Consider the following 24,943-nt stretch of genomic DNA (forward strand, 5'->3'; position numbering starts at 1 on the left):
CTTCCACAATGGTTGAACTAGTTTACAGTCCCCCCAACAGTGTAAAAGTGTTCCTATTTCTCTACATCCTCTCCAGCACTTGTTGTTTCCTAACTTTTAATGATCACCATTCTAACTGGTGTGAGATGGTATCTCATTGTGGTTCTGATTTGCATTTCTCTGATGGCCAGTGATGATGAGCACTTTTTCATGTGTCTGTTGGCTACATAAATGTCTTCTTTTGCGAAGTGTCTGTTCATATCCTTTGCCCACTTTTTGATGGGGTTTTTTCTTGTAAATTTGTTTGAGTTCTTTGTAGGTTCTGGATATATTATTCTCCTGATTTCGTTGAATTGTTTCTCTGCAGTTAGCTTCCTTCATACAATTATTTGTACTTTTTTTTCTCACTCTGTCACCCAGGCTGGAGCATGATTATGGCTCACTACAGCTTCAACTTCCCAGACTCAAGCAATCCTTCTACCTCAGCCTCTCAAGTAGCTGAGACCATAGGCATACATCACCATGCCCAGCTAATTTTTAAATTTTTTTTTTGTAGAAATAGATTCTTGCCTTGTTGCCCAGGCTGGTTATACAATTATTTAAATCTTTATTAGGCAGTTTATAAGTCTCCATTTCTTTGGGGTTGGTCACTGTTGCTTAATTTTGTTCTTTAGTGGTGTCATGTTTCTTTGATTGTTCTTCATCCTTGTTGCCATGTGTCAGTGTCTGTGCATTTGAAGAAGTAGGAACTTATTTCAGTATTTGCAGACTTGCTTTGTTTGGGAAAGCCCTTTACCAGTCAACCTGTCCAGAGATTCTGAAAAGGTCATCTGGTATGGTCCATGGGCAAGTGTGCAGTTGGAGTCCTCAGGCAGCCTGGCTTCATGTCTGGGTCAGCAGGTGGTCAGCCTGGTGCCTGAGTATATGGAATTGAACCTGGAGCCTAAAACTACTGTAGTAGGCCTGTTATTGGGTCTGTAGGCATGGGCCTGGAGCATGGGTTGCAAGGGTGGGTTGTTTTTCCTTTATGCAATCCTTTTAGATGTAACTCTATACTTTCTTAGGATTTCATCCCCCAAATTAGTTATCATCTTCCTGAATTATTCCCTGAGGGACCAGACAGATGTGATTAATATTTTCTACTGTATGGTTAAAAGAGGCTTTTGATGGAATCTAATTGTGGTTTGCCATCTATCCAAAGCAGCACAATTGACCCAAGAGACTCAGCTGAGAAACCATCATTAGAATAGTAAGTTAGTTCAGTTAGGTCACAAAATGAATGTCAGTCATTTTTATGTAGAGGCAATTAGGAAATATAATGGAAACAGAAATTCTATCACTGTGAAAAAATAAATATAAAATGTCTAAAAGCTGTAAAACTTGACAGGACTGTAGAACTTAAATGAAAGAAAAACACTGAAACTCTGAAAGAAGACCTAATTAAGATTAATTTTTAATAAATAGCCAAATGGTGCTTCTAGCTGGGATAACCCTGTGTAACCCAGTTGAACCCAAATCTCCCAGATTTATAGACTCAGTTGTTTTTGATAACTGAATAAGGTGAACCTGTTTCATGTATTATGGGAAGTCTGTCACTTTTTCAAAAATCTTTAAGAATTTCCAGAGACTACTGAAGGACTTATGATCCCCTTGATCAATATATTAAACCACAACTGTATCTCTGTTCTCTTGTTATTGATCATTTATTTATTCATTCATCCATTATTTATTTACTAAGCATTTATTGAATGCTTACCACATTCTAAACGCTCCACATATACCCACCAACCATTGTTGTGGCTCCTAGGGCTGCTGCCTCTGACTGCTCCTGGGTCACCCTTGACTTGGGACATGATCTCTTCTCTTTTATTGCCCCTGTCAAGCATCACTAATACAAGGCTGTTTTGTGTCAGACTTTTACTAAAGTTTTGACAATACTAGTGATGGATGCGCATTGTGGAGAAGGAATACAGATGGAGCATATTGATATGGTTTGGCTGTGTTCCCACCCAAATCTCATCTTAAATTGTAGCTCCCGTAATTCCCACGTGTTGTGGGAGGGGAGACTCAGTGGAAGATAATTGAATCATGGGGGTGGTTTTCCCCATAATTTTCTCATGGTAGTGAGTAAGTGTCATGAGATCCTATGGTTTTATAAGGGGAAATCCCTTTTGCTTGGCTCTTTTCTGTCTTGCCTGCTGCCATGTAAGATGTGCTTTTTGCCTTCTACCATGATTGTGACTCCTCCCCAGCCATGTGGAGCTGTGAGTCCATTAAACCTCTTTTTCTTTATAAATTACCCAGTCTTGGGTATGTCTTTATCAGCAGCATGAAAACAGACTAATACATATATAGTGTATATGTGCATAAAACAAGAAGCGATGAAAAATTAAGTATTAGACATCTTAACATTCATGGGCATCTCCTGTGGAGAATTTCTCACTTTATCCTTCATCCTTAGGTCCCACCTGCTACCATCTTTTGGAGTTGCCTCTTCCTGTCTCAGTATTTCTTGTGTATCATCTCCTCAGCCTCTCTAATTTCTAGACCCTTAACTCCTTTTTCCTAGCCATAGCCTCTGGAAACTCAAACCTCCTAATTTTTTTTTTCTTTTTTTTTTTTTTTTTTTTTGAGACAGAGTTCCACTCTGTCGCCTAGGCTGGAATGCAATGGCACGATCTCGGCTCACTGCAGTCTCCGCTTCCTGGGGTCAAGCGATTCTCCTGCCTCAGCCCTGTGAGTAGCTGGGACTACAGGCACCCACCACCACACCCGGCTAATTTTTTGTATTTTTAGTAGAGATGGGGTTTCACCGTGTTAGCCAGGATGGTCTCAATCTCCTGACCTCAATCTCCTGATTCACCTGCCTCAGCCTCCCAAAGTGCTGAGATAACAGGCGTGAGCCACCATGCCCAGCCCCTAATTAATTTTTGTATAATGTAGAGCACTTTAGCTCTCTCTTTCTTTTCCTTCCTCATACAAATCACACTGGTGGTGGGGGACGAATTTGCCTAACCAAAAAACTCATTGAGCTGTTGTACCCCATGCCCCAAAAAAGAGCACTTCCCAGCCCCAGAAAGGAATTCTTCTGATTTCCAGAGCAATAAGTTTTGGAATACTTATGTTCTTCCTCACCCCAGCTGGATTTTGATGAGTTATCAAATCAGTCTCTCCGAAATTAATAAAGCAAATAGAAGATAATTCTGACTATAATCCCAGTGTACCTTTTCTGGATTTTAATAAAGTGATCTTAAAGTTAATTTTGGAGTGAGGTAAAAAAACAAGCTCAAATAACAAATATTTTTAAAAAGAGTAATAATAGAGAACTCAATGTACCAGTGGTTTAATTTGAACACTTATTGTTCTATTTGAAGAATGAGCAAACAGAAAAATGTAAAACTTAATACAAAGTCCAGAAACAGATTGTTGATGAAAAAACCAAACTCCATAAAATATTTGAAGAGATTTCTTCTGAGCCAAATGTGAGGACCATGACCTGCAACAGCCTCTGGAGGTCCTGAGAACAGGTGCCCAAGGTGGTTGGGTTACAACCTGGTTTTATAAGTTTTATAAGACATCAGTCAATACATTGAGGTATACATTGTTTCGGTCTAGAAAGGTGGGACAACTCAAAGCAAGGGCTTAAAGATCATAGGTGGATTCAAAGATTTTCTGATTGGCAGTTGGTTGAAGGAGTTATTAATATTATTTGAAGACCTGGAATCAATAGAAAGGAGGATCTGGGTTAAGCTAATGGGTAGCAGAAACCAAGGTTCTCATTATGCACATAAAATGACTGCCCGTAGAAGTAATATATGGCTGGGCCAGGCACGGTGGCTCAAGCCTGTAATCCCAGCACTTTGGGAGGCCGAGACGGGCGGATCACGAGGTCAGGAGATCAGACCATCCTGGCTAACATGGTGAAACCCCGTCTCTACTAAAAATAATACAAAAAACTAGCTGGGCGAGGTGGCGGGCATCTGTAGTCCCAGCTACTCGGAAGGCTGAGGCAGGAGAATGGCGTAAACCCGGGAGGCGGAGCTTGCAGTGAGCTGAGATCCGGCCACTGCACTCCAGCCTGGGTGACACAGCAAGACTCCGTCTCAAAAAAAAAAAAAAGAAAAGAAAAGAAGTAATATATGGCTAATGTTTCCTATTCAGACATTTAAAAGGTTCTAGACTCTCAGCTAATCTCTCCAGGATCAGAAAAAGACCTGGAAAGGCAAGGGGATTCTCTTCAGTGTGTAAATTTTCCTCCACAAGAGATAGCTTTGCAGGACCATTTAAAATATGTCAAAGAAATATGTTTTTGGATAAAATACTTTGATATTTTTCAGGGCCTGCTATCTGTCATGTGATGCTAAAGTAGAGTCAGGTTGGATTTTGGTATCTTGTTACTACACACAATCTGTTCGGTGAGTTCTAAGATCACTGTTTTAATGTTAATGCTGGTCAGTTTTGCCGCAAATCCAAAGGGAAGAAAGTATAATGACGCATGTCTGACCCCCACTTCGCATCATGGCTTGAGCTAGTTTTTCAGGTTTCTTTGGAATTCCCTTGACTGAGAGGAGGGAGCCATTCAGTCAGTTGGGGTGCTTAGAATTTTATTTTTGGTTGATAATATCTGAGAATACAAAAGCATTTAGAATGTAATAAACGAAATAAAAATTACTAGAAGTGTGTTAGTTTGTTTTCATGCTACTAATAAAGACATACCCGAGACTGGGCAATTTAGAAAAGAAAGAGGTTTAATGGACTTACAGTTCCACATGGCTGGGGAGGCCTCACCGTCGTGGTGGGAGTCAAGGGAGGAGCAAGTCACATCTTATGTGGATGGCGGCAGGCAGAGAGAGAGAGCTTGTACAGGGAATCTCCCATTTTTAAAGCCATCAGATCTTGTGAGAGTTATTCACCATCACGAGAACAGCATGGGAATGACCCACCCCTATGATTCAATTACCTGCCACCAGGTTACTCCCACAATACATGAAAATTCAAGATGAGGTTTGGGTAGGGACATGGCCAAACCATATCAGGAAGAAAATATGGGCAAGTATTTATATAATCTTGGACTAAGGAAGGCCTTTCTAACCATGGTAGAATGTCTGTGAGGTACGTAGAATTCTTATTAAAAAAACACTTGAAAAGCTAGAATGTTATATAACATTGATGAGCCTTAAAAACATTATGCTGAGGCCAGGCACAGTGGCTCACGCCTGTAATCCCAGCACTTTGGGAGGCTGAGACGGGCAGATCATGAGTTCAGGAGATCAAGACCATCCTGGCCAACATGGTGAAACCCTGTCTCTACTAAAAATATAAAAATTAGCTGGGTGTGGTGGCGCGTGCCTGTAATCCCAGTTACTCAGGAGGCTGAGGCATGAGAATCGCTTGAACCCAGGAGGTGGAGCTGAGATCGCGCCACTGCACTCCAGCCTGGCAACAGAGTGAGACTCCATCTCAAAAAACACCATAAAATAAAATAAAAACATTATGCTGAGTGGAAGAGCCAGACACATATGATTCTGTTTATACAAAATGTCCAGAATGGCCAAATCCATACAGACAATAGATTAGTGGTTGCCAAAGGAGGGGAAAATGGGAAGTGACTTATAGCAAACATGGTGATTTCATTTCTGAGTGATGAAAACATTCTGGAATTAGGTAGTGGTGATGGTTGGACAACTTTTGAATATATTCCCAATCACTGAATTGTATACCTTAAAGGCTGAATTTTATATATGAGTTATATCTCAATTAAAAAATTTAAAGATAGGTAGTTCTACTTGGGATGTCATGAGAAAACAAAAATCCTGGCATGCTAGTAGAGAATTGTTAAATAATACGCATTTTAAAAATTTTATATACAAATGGCCAATAAACATAAAAAGCAAATTAAAACATTGAGACCAAATATTTGCCTATTGGCAGAGATGAAATTGTTAATTTCTTTCTTGGGTAGAGTGTACTCTAATGGTTGTTCTAATATGCTGGTATTGGTGAGGAGCAATTTGGTAATATATTTATTTCAAAAAGCCTTAATTTATGTCCTTCCATAGTGCGTTTCAGTTTCTAGGAATTTATCTTAAAGAAACACAGTTTGCCATGTAAAATAAAATTGTAAAGTAATAGTAACAGCACAAAGATATTTCTGCTGCTAGGGAGAAAAATTAAATTAAAAATTAAATATAAAATTAAACAGACCAATAGAAGTGCACATTCAAAAGTCTAAAGAGATACACTCTAAAATGTGGGTGCTAATCACCTCTTATTCATGGGATTATGGATAATATATATTTTCTTGTTTATTTTATCTGTATTTTCTGTTTACTTTTCTAAATAGTCCATACCAGACGTATCCTTGAAATCAGAAAATAATAGAAAAATCATTTAAAATAATACAGTTTCAAGTGTGGCAAAGCTTTCTAGCTTGTTTTTTGTTTGTTTTATTTGGGTGTTTGCTTGTTTTGTGAGCGCCTTAGCAGAAATGAGATGAGAAGAGAAATTTTTTGTTTCTCATGTGATTATAGAGATTCATGAGAGATTCATGAAAAAAAGTATTCAATTCTGAACCCAGATTCTCACTAACTGCCCCCTATGAGCTTCCTTCAGTGGGGTGTATAGTTTCAGGATTCGACCAGTTGATTAGTTGGTAATTTTATAACATACACCATTATAAATTAAACTGTTTGTGGTGTATTTATCCCAAGATTTTTTCTCTTCGAAATTGGGTAAGTTAGGATTTACAACCAAGATCCTATTGACTGGAGTTCTTTCTGATTTTTAAATTATGTTCCTCAGATGTAACAATTTTCTTCTCCCAATTTCCTAGACAGAATCATGAATAAACTGGAGGATAAGCAGGACCAGATGATACCATGAAGAGAAGTTTACAGGCCCTCTATTGCCAGCTGTTAAGTAAGTTGACACTGCATTTCTTCTTTCTTAAAATATACCAATGTTATTATTTGCTGGATGCCCAGAACTTACTTTTTGGATGAAGACCAGGGTTGGATCAGTGAAAGAGGACAGTAAAGTTTCACTCTGCTTTATCTAGATGAAGTATCAAGCATTAAGTCATGCTAAGATCTCTGTTTTAATGTTAGTGCTTGTCAGTTTTTCCTGAATTCCAAAGGGAAGTTTTAATATCAGTTATAGTTGTAACTTGGACATCAGTTATAACTTAAACTCCATTATAATAATTCTAAATTGATGTGTTAAGCATAGTTAATTTGGGAATGAGTGTCCAAAAACATTGCCTTTGGTTTAGTGTTCTTCCAGGATGACTTGCTGTAGATTCCTCATGAAGAGGAAATGGTGTTTTCTGTATTTTAACACATAGAACTTGTTGCCATACAGCCTTTGGCTTAAAATGTTATGCATAGTTATACATGGTTCTCAAATAACAAGTGGTGAAAATATGACTTCTTGGTTTTATGGTGGAATAAAGAGTGTTCAATTATGACTTTCTGCACATCACTCATGTGTTTTGTGTATACTGCCACAAAGCACCAATTGCCATGTAGTGATTGTACTTTCTTTGGGATTAGAATTGCTACTGAATAAATGTAAAAGCCAAAACCAATTGGTGGGTTTGATGTTCCAGTTAACCCACTTAAGACAGTAGGCATTACCCACTCCAGGTCAAACCAAAGCCAGTGAGTTGGAAAATTGTGAGTTAGTTGTTTATCTTGTTCTTGCTAAGGTAAATGAAGTACCTATCTTTCCTAGGCTGAGTGGCTCCTTGTTAACTTTTGTTGAGAGAATAAGAGGAAAAGATATTGAGATGCAAATCACCAGTCAGTCAGCCCTTAGAATTTAGTAATTCAGCTTATGTTGTACCTCCAGTGCAAAGCACTTTATCTACAGACAGCATTCTGGCCGGGTGTTTTAATTGACTCATTTCTTCTGCTGAATTCTAATCCCTAAAACACATATCACGTCAGCCTGTTTCAGCCCGGTGGAAAGTTGCCAAGTGTTATAGGGACTTTCTCATGTTCCTTTTCCATGTGTTCTATGGGACTGTCAGTTTGTTGCTTTTTTAAAAAATGATAAGCTTGTTTGCTAAAGAATAGGCTTTAAAGATGGAAGAAGCAATGTCATCAAGGAATGATTAACTCTGCCTTGATGGGAGAGTAGACATATGAAGGGTAAATAGGATTTTACATACACACATGCACACATACCCCTCAGAGAAGGGGAGGAAGGCTTTGTAGCCAGAAAAATGGGAAATAAAGAACAACAGAGTAGATTTTGGAACAGCAAAATGTTTGCTGAGTTCACCTATGCTGACTGTATGCCCCAAAGTTTGCGTAATATTTTAGGGTCGTATGTTATTTGAAAGGCATCAGTAAATTATCCTGCAGTCCAGAGAGATAAGACTTATCCTATGATGAAGTCCATCCTCCTATACTGAGCAACTCTGAATGCTGAAGGGGGTTCAAACATCATCTGGCTAGCTACAGAAAACAACTGTGTCTTAACACCTTGCTGTTTGCAAAGCTTGCTGGGAAATGCAGACAGTCCAGAATATGTAGTTTCCTGCTGGTTAGGAGGTAGACAGTGGCCCTCACTAAACCATCCTGATTACTGACATGTATATACACACAATAGATCCTATATGTCACTGGTCAGCCAGTTATTAAGTTATGTGTATGTTAACATTGTCCACAAATAAGATGTTTTTAAGACATTTAGTCTGTGTCTAAAATAGACTTGAGAACTAGCATCAACACACAATATGTTATTTTATATAACTCATATATTTTATATAACTCATGATAAAAATATATGAAAATATATTTTAATTTGGATTAAAAAATCATGATTGAGTATTCTGGTTTTTCATTGTTATATAACAAACTAGTCTAAAACCTTGTGGCTTAAAGCAATAATAGTTATTTATTTCGCTCATGAATCTGTAATTTGAGCAGGACTTAGCAGAACCTACTGCCTCCACTGCAGAGTGTTTGGGACCTAGGCTGGAATGACTCCCAACGGCCGAGGGCTCCCTGAGGCCTTCTCACATGGAAAGTTGGGGCTCCCCCACAACATGGTGGCTTCAGAGTGATCAGACTTCTTATATGGCAGCTACCAGTATGAGACTTGGGCAAAGCTTAGAAGACTTATGATGAATTAGCCTTGGAAGTCCCAGAATAATACTCATGCCACATTGTACTATCTGAGGAAGTAAGACCAACAGGAACTCAGGGGAAGAGGAATTAGGCTTCACTTTTCAAAGAAAAGAGGAGTAACAGTTTGTAGCAGTTATCTTTAGTCTATTACAGAGAATATCTGTTTGTTTAAAAAAACAGAAACACTTACTAGTGGATATTAGCCAGTTCATAAGTTATTATTAATATAGAAGCTATACCCTACTGAGTGCCTACTGTGTTCACAAGGATTTGCTGACAGTTTACCTAAATCTCCTCAATTATTCCAGAGGAAAATGCTTCAAGATGAAGAAGCATTACAGATGGATAAGCAAGGACTGGCCCAGGGTGCCCAGTAAGTTCAGTTCGCAATCATGTCTCTCTGACCCCTGCATATGTGCCCGTTTCTTCATTCTGCCCTGGTGCCCTACCACACACAGGAAAACCCAGCAGTGTGGTCCCTCTGCTGCCCTTATAGCTAAGATAGGGACAGTTCAAGCCCATAAGCAGTGAAGTTTGCATCTTGCAAGTGATATTAGATGAGTGCTGGGATTTGGATATTTGATCCCTCCAAGTCTAATGTTGAAATTTTATCCCATTTTGGAGGTGGGGCTAAATGAGTGGTGTTTGGGTCATGGAGGTGGATCTCTCATTAATAGATTAGTGCCCTCTCCGGGAGAAGGGAAGTGAGTAAGTTCTAGCTCTTTTGTTACCTCGAGAGATGCCCCAAGAACTGGTTGTTTAAAAGAATCTGGCACCTCCCTCTACCTTGCATCCACTCTCTCACCATGTGATCTCTGCACATACTGGCTCCCCTTTACCTTCCACCACCAGTGGAAGCAGCTTAAGGCCCTCATGAGAGGCAGATGCTGGTGCCGTGCTTCTTGTTTAGCCTGCAGAACTGTGAGCCAAATAAACCTCTTTCTTTATGAATTACACAGCCTCAGGTATTTCTTTATAGCAACCCTAAACAGACTAAGATAGTAAGACCAAAATAAAAAGATGCTCTTTAGATCACTGAATCATAATTGATAGTCATTGAGGCTTGTATGTGCCCAGTTGGGGCTAAGGGATGCAGTCTTTGGCAGGCAATGCTATTGAGGTTTTAATTGTTTACTTTTGTTACAACTGACTATCTCTGCCTTTGTTTTTATTACCTGAGCTCTACTCCACAATGCAGTACTGAGTGTTTCATCCCACTGGCTTTAGCCCTTTCAGAAGGTTTAACACATTTTATATGATATATTGGAACAGCGGAAAGCTTGAATATGAGGGTGGTGATGAGAGTTTTCATGGTTATAAAAAACCAGATACTCCCATTCATTTTTCTTTCCAAGACCTAAGTAATAAATTAGGTATTAAAGCTTGTGCTAAGAATACCTGAGTTTTTGAGACAGCAGACAGGTTCAAATCCTAGTTTTACCACTTTCTAGGTGACTTACCTTAGGTAAGTTACTTAAGCCTCAGTGAGCTCTAGATGTAAAATGGGATGTGATCACTCACTACCTGAGATGGTATTGAGTGAGATGACATGCCATATAGAAGTCCTACATAAATGCCAGCTTTCTTACTGCCTTCCTGCCTGGAAAACATAAGGACAACCTAACCAGGAGCTCTACTGTAACTAACATTTGTGTGGAACCTTCTGGTTCGCAAAGCATTTTTCCATAATTTGGTCCTCACAACAACCTTGTAAGGCAAGTGGGGCATTATTATTGACCCTATTCTACAGAGAAAGGAATTGACATGATCAAGGCTGCTTTTGCCAAGCCACATCACAATTTTTTGAAAAGTTTTAATAATGGAAGGTAAAGAGCATCCTCACAACCCCTTAAGACCATGCCACTGCTGAGGAGGGTCTGAATCTGAGTCTTGATTTAGCAGATGTGGTGTTTACTTGGGTACTGTGTACTGGAAAATTGTTGTGCTACTTTGTTAAGAAGACTAAGGCAATTATTTTATGAAAATATGATGTTTTTACACATAAATATCTATTCAAATCAGAGTGGTTTAAATACGTAGAATTAAGCAGTGATTATGTTTTGTAACTTCAGTGTTTGCTATACATCCAGACATTTGAATTTCTTAAATCATGCTCTGTATTGTTACTCTAGTACACCCTGCTCGCTCATTCATGCACCCTTTGCATCTACTGGTCTGTGTCAAATCACTCAAAGTAATTTTTTGTTCAACTTAGAGAACTGTCTGTAGGTCCCTATCTTAGGAAAAGGAGGTGAAGAAGGAAAGAAAAGAACTGCTGGTGTGGATTTGGACCCCTACCCTATAGAATTTAGAAGGAAAATACACCCCCTTTTCTGCCATCTTTACCTGGGGCATGGAGATCATGTCTCAGTCTCAGATTTGAATTATATATATGTATACACACAAACACACACACAAATCCATATTTCCTGTCTGTGGATTTTTCTGGGCCTAATGAGAAGCTACTTGGTAGTTCATTTCCACTTAAAACCTATTTTCTGATGGGATGATCTGCTTCTCATGTGATCTCTGGGACTGAGCAGAACCCTTGAAAACACTTTAAAGTGAGAGAACTCTCTTTGGTGCCTTTTCCGCTCTAACCATTCCTTCTTGCCTACCAGCTACCCAGTGACTATTCTTTCTTCCAGTTACTTCTTAAACTAGAAGTATCCACATAATTATATCTTCTTCAAGAGATTGACATTTCTCTCTCTTTTCTTCTTCCATGCTTATTTTTGTCCCATATTAGACACAAAGCCCCCAACATGCTACCTTCTCATCTCAGATGTCCTCCTGGTGGTCTGTGATCTGAAGTTCTCATGTATTCCATTAAGATGGAAAGCAATTTGACTAAACTAAGTAATACCAAGATGTGCTTACTGGTTAAGGAGAGTTAAGGAACTCCCTCTCCTTAGCTCTCAGAGATATTTGTGTTTTGAAGAGATTTGGTATTGTTTTAAACAGCATTGAGTACAGTAGTTTAAAGAGGTAAGCTTCCCAGGATCTGCACATTTGTCTGTATCTCCCAGAGTCATGGATCAGGAATCTGCATGTTTCCCTTGCTGACTCATTTTTTTGTTGTTTTCTTCTTCTTCTCCTTCTTCTCCTTCTTCTCCTTCTTCTCCTTCTTCTTCCTCTTCCTCCTCTTCTTCCTCTTCCTTCTCCTCTTCTTCCTCTTCTTCTTCCTCCTCCTCCTCCTCCTCTTCCTCTTCTGCTGCTGCTGTTGCTTCTTCTTCCCTTTTTTTCTCTCTCTTTTTTTTTGTCCAGCTTACACCAGGAATGATCTTCTTATGCTGTATCTACACCTTTTGTATCATCACCATCCAACCAGATTTTGCAACCCCAAATACATGAAGCCATCCTTGACTTGCCTCCCATCCTACCCTGGATACATTTGTATACTAGCGATACTAGCTCCTATTGAACTTAACACATGAATCCATTCATGTCTCTGCATCCCCATTGTCTCAGCTTTAGAGAACAGCTTCCTATGTTCTTTCCTGGACCATTTTAATAGTCCTCTGCTTATTGTCCTATTCTCAGGTCTTCTTCTAATTTCTCTTCACATTACTGCCAAATTAGCTGCTTGTCATCTGATAATCTTTCCATGGCTTTGCATTACCAAAAGCAGCAGTTCTCATAATGTGGTCCAAGAGTCCCTGGGGACCACTGAGGCCTTTACAGGAAGTCTGTGAGGCGCTTCTTTTTCCAACTATACATATTTATAAAGCCAGATTTTTTTCCATATACTGTACTTCAACCAAAATAACATAGCGCAACAGATTGAATGCAGAAGCTGACAAGAGAACCAGCTGTCTTTCATAAGCCAGACACTAAAGAGATTTACAAAATTGTAAAACAATGCTATATCCTTCCTAATTTTTGGTGTTAGAAAATTTTTTCATTAAAAATCTATTTGTTTAAGATGAGTTTGTTTTATAGTTAAATTTGTTTTACAGCTTTAACTTTTTTTTTTTTTTTTTTTTGAGACGAGTCTCCACTCTGTCGCCCCGAGCCTGAGTGCATGGGCAATTCAAGCCAACTGCAAGATCCGCCTCCCGGTTCACAGCCCCATTCCGCTGCTCAGCCTCCCGATAGCTGGGACCTACGCGCCCGTGACCTCGCCCCCGCTAGTTTTTTGTATTTTTTAGTAGAGACGGGTTTCACAGGTGTTAAGCCAGGAATTCCTTCGATCTCTGACCTCGTACCCCGCCCGTCCGGCCTCCCAAAGTGCTGGGATTACAGGCTTGAGCCACCGCACCCGGCCTACAGCTTTAACTTTTAATATAGTAAATATCAATAGATATAACCCATATTTTGAAAAGCTCTTTGGGGAGTCCTCAATAGATTTTAAGAGTATGAAGGGGTCATGAGACCAAAATGTTTAAGAACCTCTGACCTAAAGGATAAATCCTAAATTCCTTAGGTTAGTCTTAGAGTCATTAATAGTCTGGTCCCAGACTACCTTTCCAGCCTCATCTCTTATCCCTTCTCCCTTTTATATCCCTCCTCCCTCACTCACACACATACACCACACAATTCTACCCAATAGACAACCACAGTGTGCTCCAGCCATCATAACACATACTGTGTCCACCACAAAATATGTAGCTCTGACTATACCTGTGTTTGTTTTCTTTTCATCTAGCTTCCTAGGCATGGGAATTCTATTTCATCATCCATTCCTTTGTTTCCAGTCTAATCGGGAGCTTGATTCATAATGGGAGTCATAAATGTTTGATTTAATTAGCATAATTCATCAAATCTAAGATGCTATTAGTTGTAAGATCCACTGTTATTTTATGAAACACTAAAAAAGACAAAATGTTGCTTAAATAATCACACACTATCAATTACACCTCACAATATGGAAACATGTATAGATAAAATACAGAATTATTAAGTTGGATTGTGGCTGAGAAATGTACTTTCTGAGCCTCTGCGACTAAATTCTCCTTTAGTATCAGGTCTCAGCAAACCCATCTGTAGTTCTAGCTCCCACCCTAGGTGGGCCTCATGGAACAAAAGCATTTCCATTCAGAAACTAGACAATGATTCAAGGAGCTGGGCCATCTCTAACTGAAGTTGGCTCATGTATTTTGTCTTCATGGCTTGTTTCTCCTGATAAATGAGAGGAAATTTTTCCTACAATTAGGGAAGGAAAGTTTATGTGAATTATAAATGACATAGTATTTAGGTCCAAATAAATTTTGACTCCAGAAATATATGACCTTTTAGATGTTACAGGCAATCATACAGATATTGCCATTCTGTATACATAAGAGTCATTTCCCTAGTGTGAGGAGATGAATGGAACTTCACCATTCTTTGTGAGGTCTTTATTTCCTCCTCCACCTTTCCCAGTGAGGTTGTCTTCCCTTGTGTTTTACACTGCTTGGTCACAACCTTCATGGACAGTGATTAAGACTGCTTGAGTTCAAGTCCTGGCATACCACAAATTATTTTCGTCCTTTTCCATCCAAAACATACCACTGCTAAATAGCTGCTGGGCTTTGTGTCCTCCACCCCTTACAAATTCATCATTCCTGAGCTATCGAAGACTCATTGCTCTTGAGGAAATAAAACAGCATGGTTCATTTAGTGGCATATACCAGTTCATCAGCCTACAGTTCCCTTGTGCTACCAGCAGTGGCTGCAGTAACAGTAATGACACTTCTGGTCATAAGTTGGCCTCATGGATATTGGAGGGCATCCACTTCATTGACACTAAAATTCAGTATTTTAGACTAGATTAGTTTGATTGGCTTTGATCAGTGTTTCCCAAATCTGACTGTACACTAGAATCACCTGGGGAACTTTTTAACAAATCCGCTTTCCCAGACCCCATCCCAGAGCAATTAAATCAGAATCTTTGGGCATGGGACTAGGGCATCCAGTGATTTTGATGGGCAACCAGGGCTGGGATCACTGGCTGTGATCTCTGGTTCTTAAACTTTAGTACACAACAGAATCACCTTAAGGGCTTATTTAAATACTGACCACTGGGCCCACCTCCAGAGTTTCTCATTCAGTAGATCTGGGGTTGGGCCAAGAATTACATGTCTAAGTCTCTAGTAATGCTGAAGCTTTGGTCTAGAGACTTTGAGAATCACTGTTGTAGACTTATGAAGGGCTACCCAGGAGCAGGAGATGCTTTTAGCTTCCCTACCTCACTTGGGCTACATGATGGAGAAGTTAGTTCTGGAATAAAACCAGGATCAGTTAGGAAGGAGAATGGAGAGAAGGTGTCAGGGAAGCAACTAGCAGAATTCCTCTCAAGTGTTGTGGGGTTAGGAGCTGTTAGAACTTGAAGTTTCATATTATTCTTCAGGATGTACTGGAAGTTAGTTTTTACTCTTTTAAGAATGAGAAGGGCACAAGGAAGGGGCTGGCTAGGGTTATAAAGCAAAAGGAAAACACCTTTTGAGTAACTCTTGGTCTTGACTGTTTATTGCAGCTGTCTCATTTTAGAACTTGATTTTATAGGACTATTTTTTTCTTATGCTGTGTAATTCTTTTGCAAATCAAAAATTAGAGGCTGTTTTTTGGGGAGCTTGATTGTGAAAAGATTTGCAAATGTTCTCTAGGGAGAATAGATCTCTTTACTTCTGAAGAGTAAGTCATTCACATAGAAAATTTGAGGAAGTGACTCTTTCCAAGGTGATATTAACCCAGGAAGTTTAGGCATAACAGGTCCTTAGAAGTATCATTTTGATTTAATATTTTTTATGGTTTAGGTTGTGATTTTAAATTTGCACAAGTCAACAATTCTCTTCTGCAGATAAAACAAAACTTTAGTAAGACATTCTCATTTTAAACAATGCCAATGGGGACTAAGAATAAATATTTTAAAGAAATTCAATTTTATGAATTTGAGTACATTCCATTACACTGTTGGCAGAAGAATGTAGGTGAGGGAAGTTATGCTCATACTTAGTAGAGCTGTTGACTTATGTAAATTCAAATGTTAACCCTTAATGAGTAAATCCAATTTTCTATAGGAAAGTATTTTTGCTAAAATATATGGTGGGAGAAAGCATAGAATTTCAAGCTCTCATGTTATCTCTTACTAGTTATATGACTGCACAGAGTGCTTCAGCTCCCAAAGCTCCCTCATTGTCCTCAACTACAATGGACAGATGATCAGTATAATGTCTACCTTGGGAATTGTTGTGAGAGTTAAATGGGTAGGGTATAAAAACATTTCATGTGTTGAAAATGCCTTTCAAACATGGGTTGTTGCTGTATTACTATCCTTAAATAACGTTATTTTTGTTGTAATATTGTAAGCAAATCTTATTTTTGTTTGGCAAATCTTATTTAAAAAAGAAAGAAATGTGAAAGGTAGTCTTTATGTCCTCACCCAGATTTGAATTCAGTAGAATGCTTATTAATACACATAAACCTCATGAACTGGGGCTATTTTTAACAAACAGAGAACTGTCTTCTTTGTTAAAATCTGATATAATTCTGGGAGATTTTTCTGAAGGAGGAAAATTCAGACAGAATTTTTTAGATGAAAACAGGGTTTTTTTTTCCCCCAGCAATTTCATATTGTCTTTGTAATAAATCTCTGAAACATTTTTGAAACATTTAATCATTGCCTTTATATATGTGATGGACACTGGAGATTCTTCAGGCTAGAACCCCAAAAGCCCCCCAAAGCCTTTGCAGCATCTTCTTATCTTCCTCTCCTGTTCATCCATTTCCCTTCCCTTCCTTTGGGTCATTTGCATCACCAAGCTTTCTCATGTCTTTGCTCCTCCCCTCAGAAGTTTTCCAGCCTTTCTCCTCAAGGGAATCAATTATCTGCTGCAAGCGTCCTAGTAGCTCCTTGAAGATGAATCATTTGCCTTTGTTCTGACTGTACCAGGATATCACTCAGCTGTGAGCTGTGGGCAGCCTCGTTGCTCATTTCCTCCAGAGCATCTTCATCAGTTTCCCTGTCTGTAAAATGGGTGTTTGTATTAGTTTCCTGTGGCTTTCTTTTTTTTTTAAGACAGAATTTCGCTCTTTTTGTCCAGGCTGGAGTGCAATGGCACGATCGTGACTCACTGCAATCTCTGTCTCCCAGGTTCAAGTAATTCTTCTGCCTCAGCCTCCTGAGTAGCTGGGATTACAGGTGCACGCCACCACGCCTGGCCAATTTTGTATCTTTAGTAGAGATGGAGTTTTACCATGTTGGCCAGGCTGGTCTCAAACTCCTGACCTTCAGTAATTCACCTGCCACAGCCTCTCAAAGTGCTGGGATTACAGGTGTGAGCCACTGCCCCCGGCCTCCTGTGGCTTCTATAACAAATTACCACAAACTTTGTAGCTTAAAATAGCAGAATTTTTTTTTTCACAGTTCTGGAGGCCAAAAGTCCAAAATCAGGGTGTGTGTGTGGCAAGGGGGGTGGGGGGCACAATCTCTCTGAAGGCTCTAAGGCTCCAATCTCTGCCTCCGTTTTACATGGCCTTCTCCTATTTTCCATGTATCTCTCCTCTGTCATTGGATTTAAGGCACACTTGGATAATCTATCATAAGCTCATCCCAAGATGCTTAATTATATCTGCAAAGACCGTTTTTCCCAGTAAGATTATATTCAGAGGTTTCAGGGTTAAGATGTGGATATGTCCTTATTCAATCCACCATTCAATCATCTACACTGTGATATTGCTATTCTTCATAGAGTTATTAATATAAGTATATGGCACACTTAGCATAGTGCCGAGTTCAGAAAAGGTGCTCAGTAAGTAGAGGGTATAGGCCAAGAAGTAAGTAGAAGGTGAGGAGATGGAACCATGAGTTTATAAAGTGAGAAGTTTAACTATAAAGTGAGAGCAAGAGAAGGCTGCAACTGGCAGGGATAGAGAGCGGAGTGTTTTAAAAACCAATGTGTTGAGCTGGTCTAAAAGCTCCCAGGGAGGGTGTGTGGGGACTAAGTGCTATAGGCATGTGAGCTTCAGATGAGGTGAGATGCACACTGATGGGCAGGAACTGCTCTACACATGATTCTCATGCTCACATGTAGCACTGGTGCACAGGGTCTCTTTCCTGCCCTTGCCAACCAGTGCTAGTGCTAGATGCATGATTGTGCTGTGTTTGATGAGAAGAGGCAAGAATGAGAATCCCCTGTCCTGTGATCAGTGAGTCAAATTAACACTGAGTGTAAGTGCTTTGAGAGAACAGTGTGAGATGTTAACAGTGTTACTGTTAACAGTAACATCTTACACTGTTCTCTCAAAGTCACACAACTATTTCTCCACAGAACAGAGCCCAGGCTCTGTGCTGGCAGCTTGAGGTCAGCTAATTATACAGTAGCTCAGGAGAGAGCCCCAGAATCCTCTGAGATGAAAAAAAAATACAGCAGTTTGCTTTGAAATTCCTTGGTTAGATGAAGAAATTACAGTGTGCCCACTTTACCCAAAAGGCAGAGAAACAAGGGTCCTAGAATCACCCAGGGAAGCAATATTGTACCCCAAGTACCTGGTCATGCCTGGGCATCCCTGGAAGCAGTGGAAGATGAATGAGATGGAAAAGTTGGAAGCTCTAGAGTGGGCCACTTGAGAAGGAGTGGTAATTGTTCAGATTCCAGTTGCTGGCCTGGGGGTCACTATGAGGTGGGGACAGCCCCTGAGCCTGAGAGAGTGCTGTTTAAAAGCAAGCGAGAGTGGCTGGGCAGCTTGCTTGTATAAACATATGGGGTCACATCTAACCAGTTCTCACTATGACACAGGAGAATCCCTGAAGGAGGAAAAGGAGGCTCAGACAAATATAGTTAACATTCTTTAATTGATGTTATTGTTGTTTTGACCTGCAGTTAAGTGTAAAATAATTGAGCTAAAAAATAAAATATAATTATCATTTAAATAACCTAGCTATAGACATTTCATAAGGAAAAATGTCCCATAGTTCACACTAAAATTGGTCTGATTGGGGAAATATTCATGTCTTTTTTTTTTTTTTTTTTTTGGTGGGGCAGGGGAAGGGAGTGTCGCTCTGTTGCCCAGGCTGGAGTGCAGTGGTGGGATCTCTGCTCACTGCAAGCTCCACCTCCCGGGTTCATGCCATTCTCCTGCCTCAGCCTCCCGAGTAACTGGGACTACAGGCGCCCGCCACCACACCTGGCTAATTTTTTGTATTTTTTTTAGTAGAGACGGGATTTCACTGTATTAGCCAGGATGGTCTCGATCTCCTGACCTCATGATCTGCCTGCCTCGGCCTCCCAAAGTGATTACAGGCATGAGGCACTGTGCCTGGCCTCATGCCTTTTTTCAAATGAGTGTCGTAGGTTGGGTGGTCCCTAGAAGCAGACCTCAAACCCTGAGACCAAGAGTCCTGTGGAGTGACTTATTAGGAAGGTTTCCCAGGAATAACTGATAGGGGAAAGGATAGTGAGCCTGGAAAGGGAAGAAAACCCAGCAAGGATGAGTATCAAGCAAAACTCCACAGAGACTGACTTTGTTACAGTCTGTCTTGAGAGTTCTGGTGAGATGATAGGTCACACCTTGGACTTGTCTTCATCAGGTAACAGAGTATTATAATCCTGGTCCTCTCAGTCATTGGCTAAGGGCACTAAAGATGTACCAAGCTCTGCTTAAACATTTTAAATTAATGATCTACATGTTAACATGTTTAATTCATTTAATATATACAAAGCATCTTAAACAGTGCTATAAATGTTGGGCTGATGTTATTCCTACCATCATCATCATGTGCTCCCCTACTCCTCCCATCTCTCTGAACATAAAGTGAAACCTCATCTCCCTTCCATTGCTAGGACCTTGTTCCTTGTTCTCATATATCATGTTACAAATACAACTTACTGCATCTTCCTCCTCACCTCTATGAACTCCTGTCCTAAGTCTCATTCTCTGAGAACCAGTATGGAGGCTTCCTGTAAGAGCTGGAGATGGCTGGTGAAGGACTGATCATTAAAGATTTGTCATATGCCCCTGGGTTAGAGACGTAATTGAAATTCCCCCTGGATATAGTCCTGTGGGCCTCTCTTTTGCATTATTAAATCATAATGATAAATGAATATGACCAGGTATTTTATTCTTCCCCTGGAGGTGTGGCTTTTATAGATGTGGTCTCCTTGATACTGTTTTGCCGCAGATGAAACTTTTGGCAGAATCATTGCCAGCCTGACAATCCAAATTTCCCAAAGTTCAAGGGATACTTTGAAAACATAAAGTTCTGAAAACTGGAAAATATCGACTTGCACGGAAATTGTAGTCTAATTATAAAGGAGGGCAATCTCTGTGCAGGACATCTGATTGTATTTGTGAGGAAGATGGTCCAGATTTTGGAGGAAAACATTCTCGTGTGGACAACAGGGAACTTAGAAGTTTACCCTTTGATGCTATATGAGAGTGGGTTGGCTAGATGTCATGTAATTTTCATTTTCTTAAAGAAGAGGGAGAGGAAGAGAAAAGTAGGCATCAGATAAGCAGTTGCTAATCTTTAAAGGGTCAGAGTGTTTCTGTTTGTTTCCTTTTTCTTTAATTGTCTAAGACAGGACTTTTATTCCTTAGAATATATAGAAGAGTCACGAAAGTCTATGCTCTCAGAGCTGAAAGATCCTTTAGTAATTGCCACTGTGTTTAGTGCATGAGGAAATGGAGGCCATCCTGAGTGGAGAAGTGACTTACCCAGGATCCAAGCCTAGTTGATGTGAGGGAAGAGGCTTAAGCATGAGTCCCGATTCTCAGTGCAGTGCGCATGCTAGGATGTCCTCTCCTGCATCCCTCTGCACAGCAGTCCTCCAGTCACACTGATGTTCTTTTCCTTCTTCAAGCACTTCAACTTATTCTTTGCAAAGGTCTTTGACCGGTTGTTTGTCCCAGCCTGGAATGGGTGGCTCCCTGCTGTTCAGATTACAGCCCCAGGACCTCCCCACAGCAGTTCCCCTCACCACTCAGCATAAATACTTCACCCAGTCTCTCCATTACTTTTCCCTAGTTTAAGTTCTGCACAGCACTTGGAATTATACAATTTTTTTTGGGGGGGGGGGTTCTTTGTTTATTGCCTACAGTCAGTTAAGAGCCCACATGCTGTATTCTTAGCCTAGAACAATGCCTGGCACATGGAAGACCCTGGAAGAACATGGCATTAAAGTGGAATGAACTGGACAGAGGAACAGTGAGCAGGTTTCTTGAGTGGGTCCATATTGTTGGGTGAGACTTCATTAGAGAGAATGAGGATTATGGTCTAGGTTGGCCCAGTCCAGTGGACATAGAACACAAGGCACATATGTAATTTCAAATCTTCTGGTAGCCACCGTAGAAAAAGTGAAAAGAAATAGGCAAAAGTAATTTAAATAATATTTGTATTTAAACCAATATATTCAAAACATTATTTCAACATATAATCAATTAAAAAATTCTAATGAGATATTTTGCTTTCTTTTTTTTTTTCAGATCAGGTCTTTTAAATCTCCTATGTAATGTGCATTTACAGCACATCTGCAATTTAGACACTGCATTTTTTTCATAAATAGCTGGCATTTAGATTTCATAAAACTTACAATTGGAAAAGTAGATTTACATACTTAAAATGTTTCTAGTGACTGAATTAGCTATCACCTTTTAAATTTAGTTAAAAATAAATTTTAAAAATTCATTTCCTCAGTCACACTTGCAACATTTCAAGTTCTCAGTGCCACATGTGGTCAGTGACTGCACAGGTCCATATCAGCTCTGTGGAAACAGTCTGGTATGTGGGACCCATTGAGTTAGAACACCCAGGCAGGCCTTATGCCAGGAGTACATGACTGTGCCTTGAGCCCAGCAGTTTTTTGGCCATTGTGTTGAGAGATAGGAGTTGGTGAATCCTTTTAATACCTTGAGAGTTGAATTGTTTTATTCTGATTTGTCCTAGAAAAGAGCAAAGTTAGGGGATTCTCACAGCGTCTGCAGAGCATATAGTCCAAAATGCAGTGCACAGGTGCAGACCTCTCGGAGGCACAGATCAGGGCTTAAAAAACACAGAGAGAGTCACATAAAGCAGAGGACCTGACTCCACAACAACCCTGCCCAGGCGGCCGTAGCTGAGTAAGCCACATCTCATGCATTCATCCCACTGAGGAACCGAGAGTTTATCTGTACAGGAAGGTTTGCTATCTCAGATCTTCTGCAAGGCCCTGAACTGAGGAGCAGCACACTTCACAAGAGTGTTTTGAGGTCCTCATCCCTTACAGAGACCTCTGCATACCACCTTATCCTAGATATTATGTCAGCAGATTCTACCAGCAACTCCAAAGGAAATCGTTTCATGGTGTATACATCTCTTGGGAGAAGAACAAGGGTTGTTATATTCTGAAACATCAGATGTCACAGGTTTCTGTCATGGCTCTAAGTTAATTACCAAGTGACAGTTCCTCTCTGCTATGGACATTAGCAGACCAACTCCAATTAAGATGTCCAGGGCTCAGATGCCCAGATAGCCAGGGTGCCTAACAAGTAAACAGAAGCTGAAGTTTCTCATGGGGAAAACTGTCTCAAATAAAACCTTGAATCACAATAATTTGCAGGTAGTGCTATTTTCCAAATGAACAAACTGTCAAGAATGGGATCCTTCGAAGACAGCCCTCCTTTAAATCCCTCTCTGCTTAGTCCATCATTGTTTTTTACTTTATAACATCGTTGAAGAAAAGTTTATATCAAGAATAATAGAAGTGTCAGCCTGCCTTTTGCTTGTTGTTCACTTGTGCTTCCATTATTAGCATTGCCTTCAATCCAGTGTTTATTTCAGACATCTTTTTCTACCTGCCCATGTTTTAGGAGCTAACATTTCAAAGTAAATAACAGAATAAGCAAATCCCTTCAGTTTACTTGGATACAAGTAAACTGCAAGGCTTCCTAGTGTCCTGAGTGTTAAGGAAATAGGATAGGCCCCACTCCTGAGCCTTCCCAGACGGGGAGCTTCCCCTCTTCCATTAAGATGCCACCTGTCTCAGAGGCCAACCAAAAAATTTTGAAATCACTGAAAGGACTATTTGCAATCTGTATTTATATTCACTGTTATTCATAATAAACCTTGTCCTTAAAAAATAAAATAAAAAATAAATAAATCCCTCTCTGCAACCCCTGGGTGGCACCAGATCATTTGGTACCCTTCTGTTTTCATGATCTTTCAACACACTTTTATAAAGAATCTACTATGTGCTAGGTATTATGCTAAGCACTGGGAATGAAAAGACATGAACCCTGCCCTCCAAGAGCTCCCAGGCCAGTGGAGAAAAAGGCGTCACACAGAAAACTGTGGTACAGATTTGGTCTCCTTTATCAGATAGCACACCTGCTGGGGTATGGCTCTGTGAAAAACTCTAGGGATGCAGAGAGATATAAAACATAATTTCTTCTCTCCAAAAGCTTATAGTATAATCAAGGACAAAGGGCAGAATATGAAAAAATACTGTGTTACAGGATATAGTAGGAAACTATAAGTCAAGCCATGTTCTTAAGTCCAACTTAACTAGTAATAAAGATAATGTTGGATCCACCTCAGACTCCTCTATGTATGTTTGAATTAGTTCTGAACTAGGAGAGAGGCAACAATTAGTCCCCTTAACCAATATAACAACCAAAGGAGACTGCCGATAAGAAGCCTTTTGTATTTTATAGTGTTTTCCCATCCAATATGCTGTTGACTCATTCTGACAAGCCTGTTGATAGGCATCATTTTAATACCATGTTACTATAAAGAAAATGCAATCCCCCAAAAGCCAAGGGTTATGCCTAAAATCCTAGAACTAGAAACATGGACTGAGGTTGTCTTATTCCAAGTCAAGTATATTTTCCAGAATCCCACAGCTTTCCATGTTTCATGTAGGCACCGCCCTTGTACTTGGAAAACTGCGGCCCGCTGAGATGGTTGTGCCATCTGATTGTGACACAGTCTCTTGATGGAGTTTTTACAACTTCAGCCAGTGAACTGCTCCAGCCTTTCCTTTGCAGTATGCCTTATCTTGTTTTAGCAGCTTTAGTGGTTGGTCTTTTTGTTTCTCCCCTGGGTCTGTTTAAATAAATAAAACAAACAGTAGCAGGATAGAGGTATTGGCTCTCAAATCAGATATTGGCTGGGTAATATTTAGGAAAAGAAATGTTGCAACCCATTGTGGCAGTGGGTTATTCCTTTTGCAGTGGGTTATTCCTTTTATAAGCTGAGAAATCTGTAGCTCATTTAGCCTCATTATTTTTTGGTTAGCAGGCTCTGGTTGTGCCATCCTTATGGCTATATTTTTAGAAGTCTTAGATTATTATAGCAACTGTGAAAAAGGATGGGGAAAGAAATCTGGCTCCTAATATACATCCGCTTAATTGTTTCTTGAATTAAATTAATCTTCATCTAACCCTCAGAGAATGCTGCACTCACTCCTGCTGCTGATTAAAAGCTGCTACCTTTGCATGGTCACTGAGGGAGGTACCAGATGATGAAAGAGGTATTTCAGGGTGCTGGTGGGCCTCCTCATCCAGTTTATTCCAGGTACCAGGTGGGCCTGGGAGGATAAAGGTAGGAAGGGCCACAAAGGAAGCATGTATAATCATGACATCTCCTTCACAGTGCCAAATGAAATATTCACAATTTGCTTCAGGTCTGATACTCTTAGTTGTGGAACTTAAGCCTCCTCATTCAAGCTGATGTGATAGGAGGAAGAGACAGTAATGGGACAGCCAGCCCCACTGTGTTTCAGAGGGTGAAATGGAACTGAGGAAATAAATAAGTACAGAAAACTATCAGGCTGCATCAGTGCAGTGAAGGGCAGAGAATGTTAGCCCTTAAACTATTTCTGTCACACTGTGGTTAATTATAGAAAAGCTATGAAGGGGTTGAGCGGAAAAAA

At 40.0% G+C, this 24,943-nt stretch overlaps 1 protein-coding gene across 11 annotated transcripts in view; it reads left to right on the forward strand.

The window, feature by feature from the left end:
- Positions 1-24,943, forward strand: part of TMEM108 (transmembrane protein 108) — a 339,699-nt gene that overhangs the window by 175,326 nt on the left and 139,430 nt on the right. For 5 of the 11 annotated variants that reach the window (XM_017872399.1, XM_017872401.1, XM_017872403.1 and 2 more), the window contains one exon: positions 6,812-6,897. In XM_017872399.1, coding sequence (XP_017727888.1) covers positions 6,858-6,897 — 40 coding nt within the window. In that variant the 5' untranslated portion in view covers positions 6,812-6,857. Of the gene's footprint in view, positions 1-2,685; positions 2,716-4,309; positions 4,395-6,811; positions 6,898-24,943 lie in introns of those variants that run through there. The other 6 variants (XM_017872400.1, XM_017872402.1, XM_017872406.1 and 3 more) reach the window with 4 other exon arrangements.

Source organism: Rhinopithecus bieti, unplaced genomic scaffold, assembly GCF_001698545.2.
Source record: "Rhinopithecus bieti isolate Rb0 unplaced genomic scaffold, ASM169854v2 scaffold_7308, whole genome shotgun sequence".
Taxonomy (NCBI): Eukaryota; Metazoa; Chordata; class Mammalia; order Primates; family Cercopithecidae; genus Rhinopithecus; species Rhinopithecus bieti.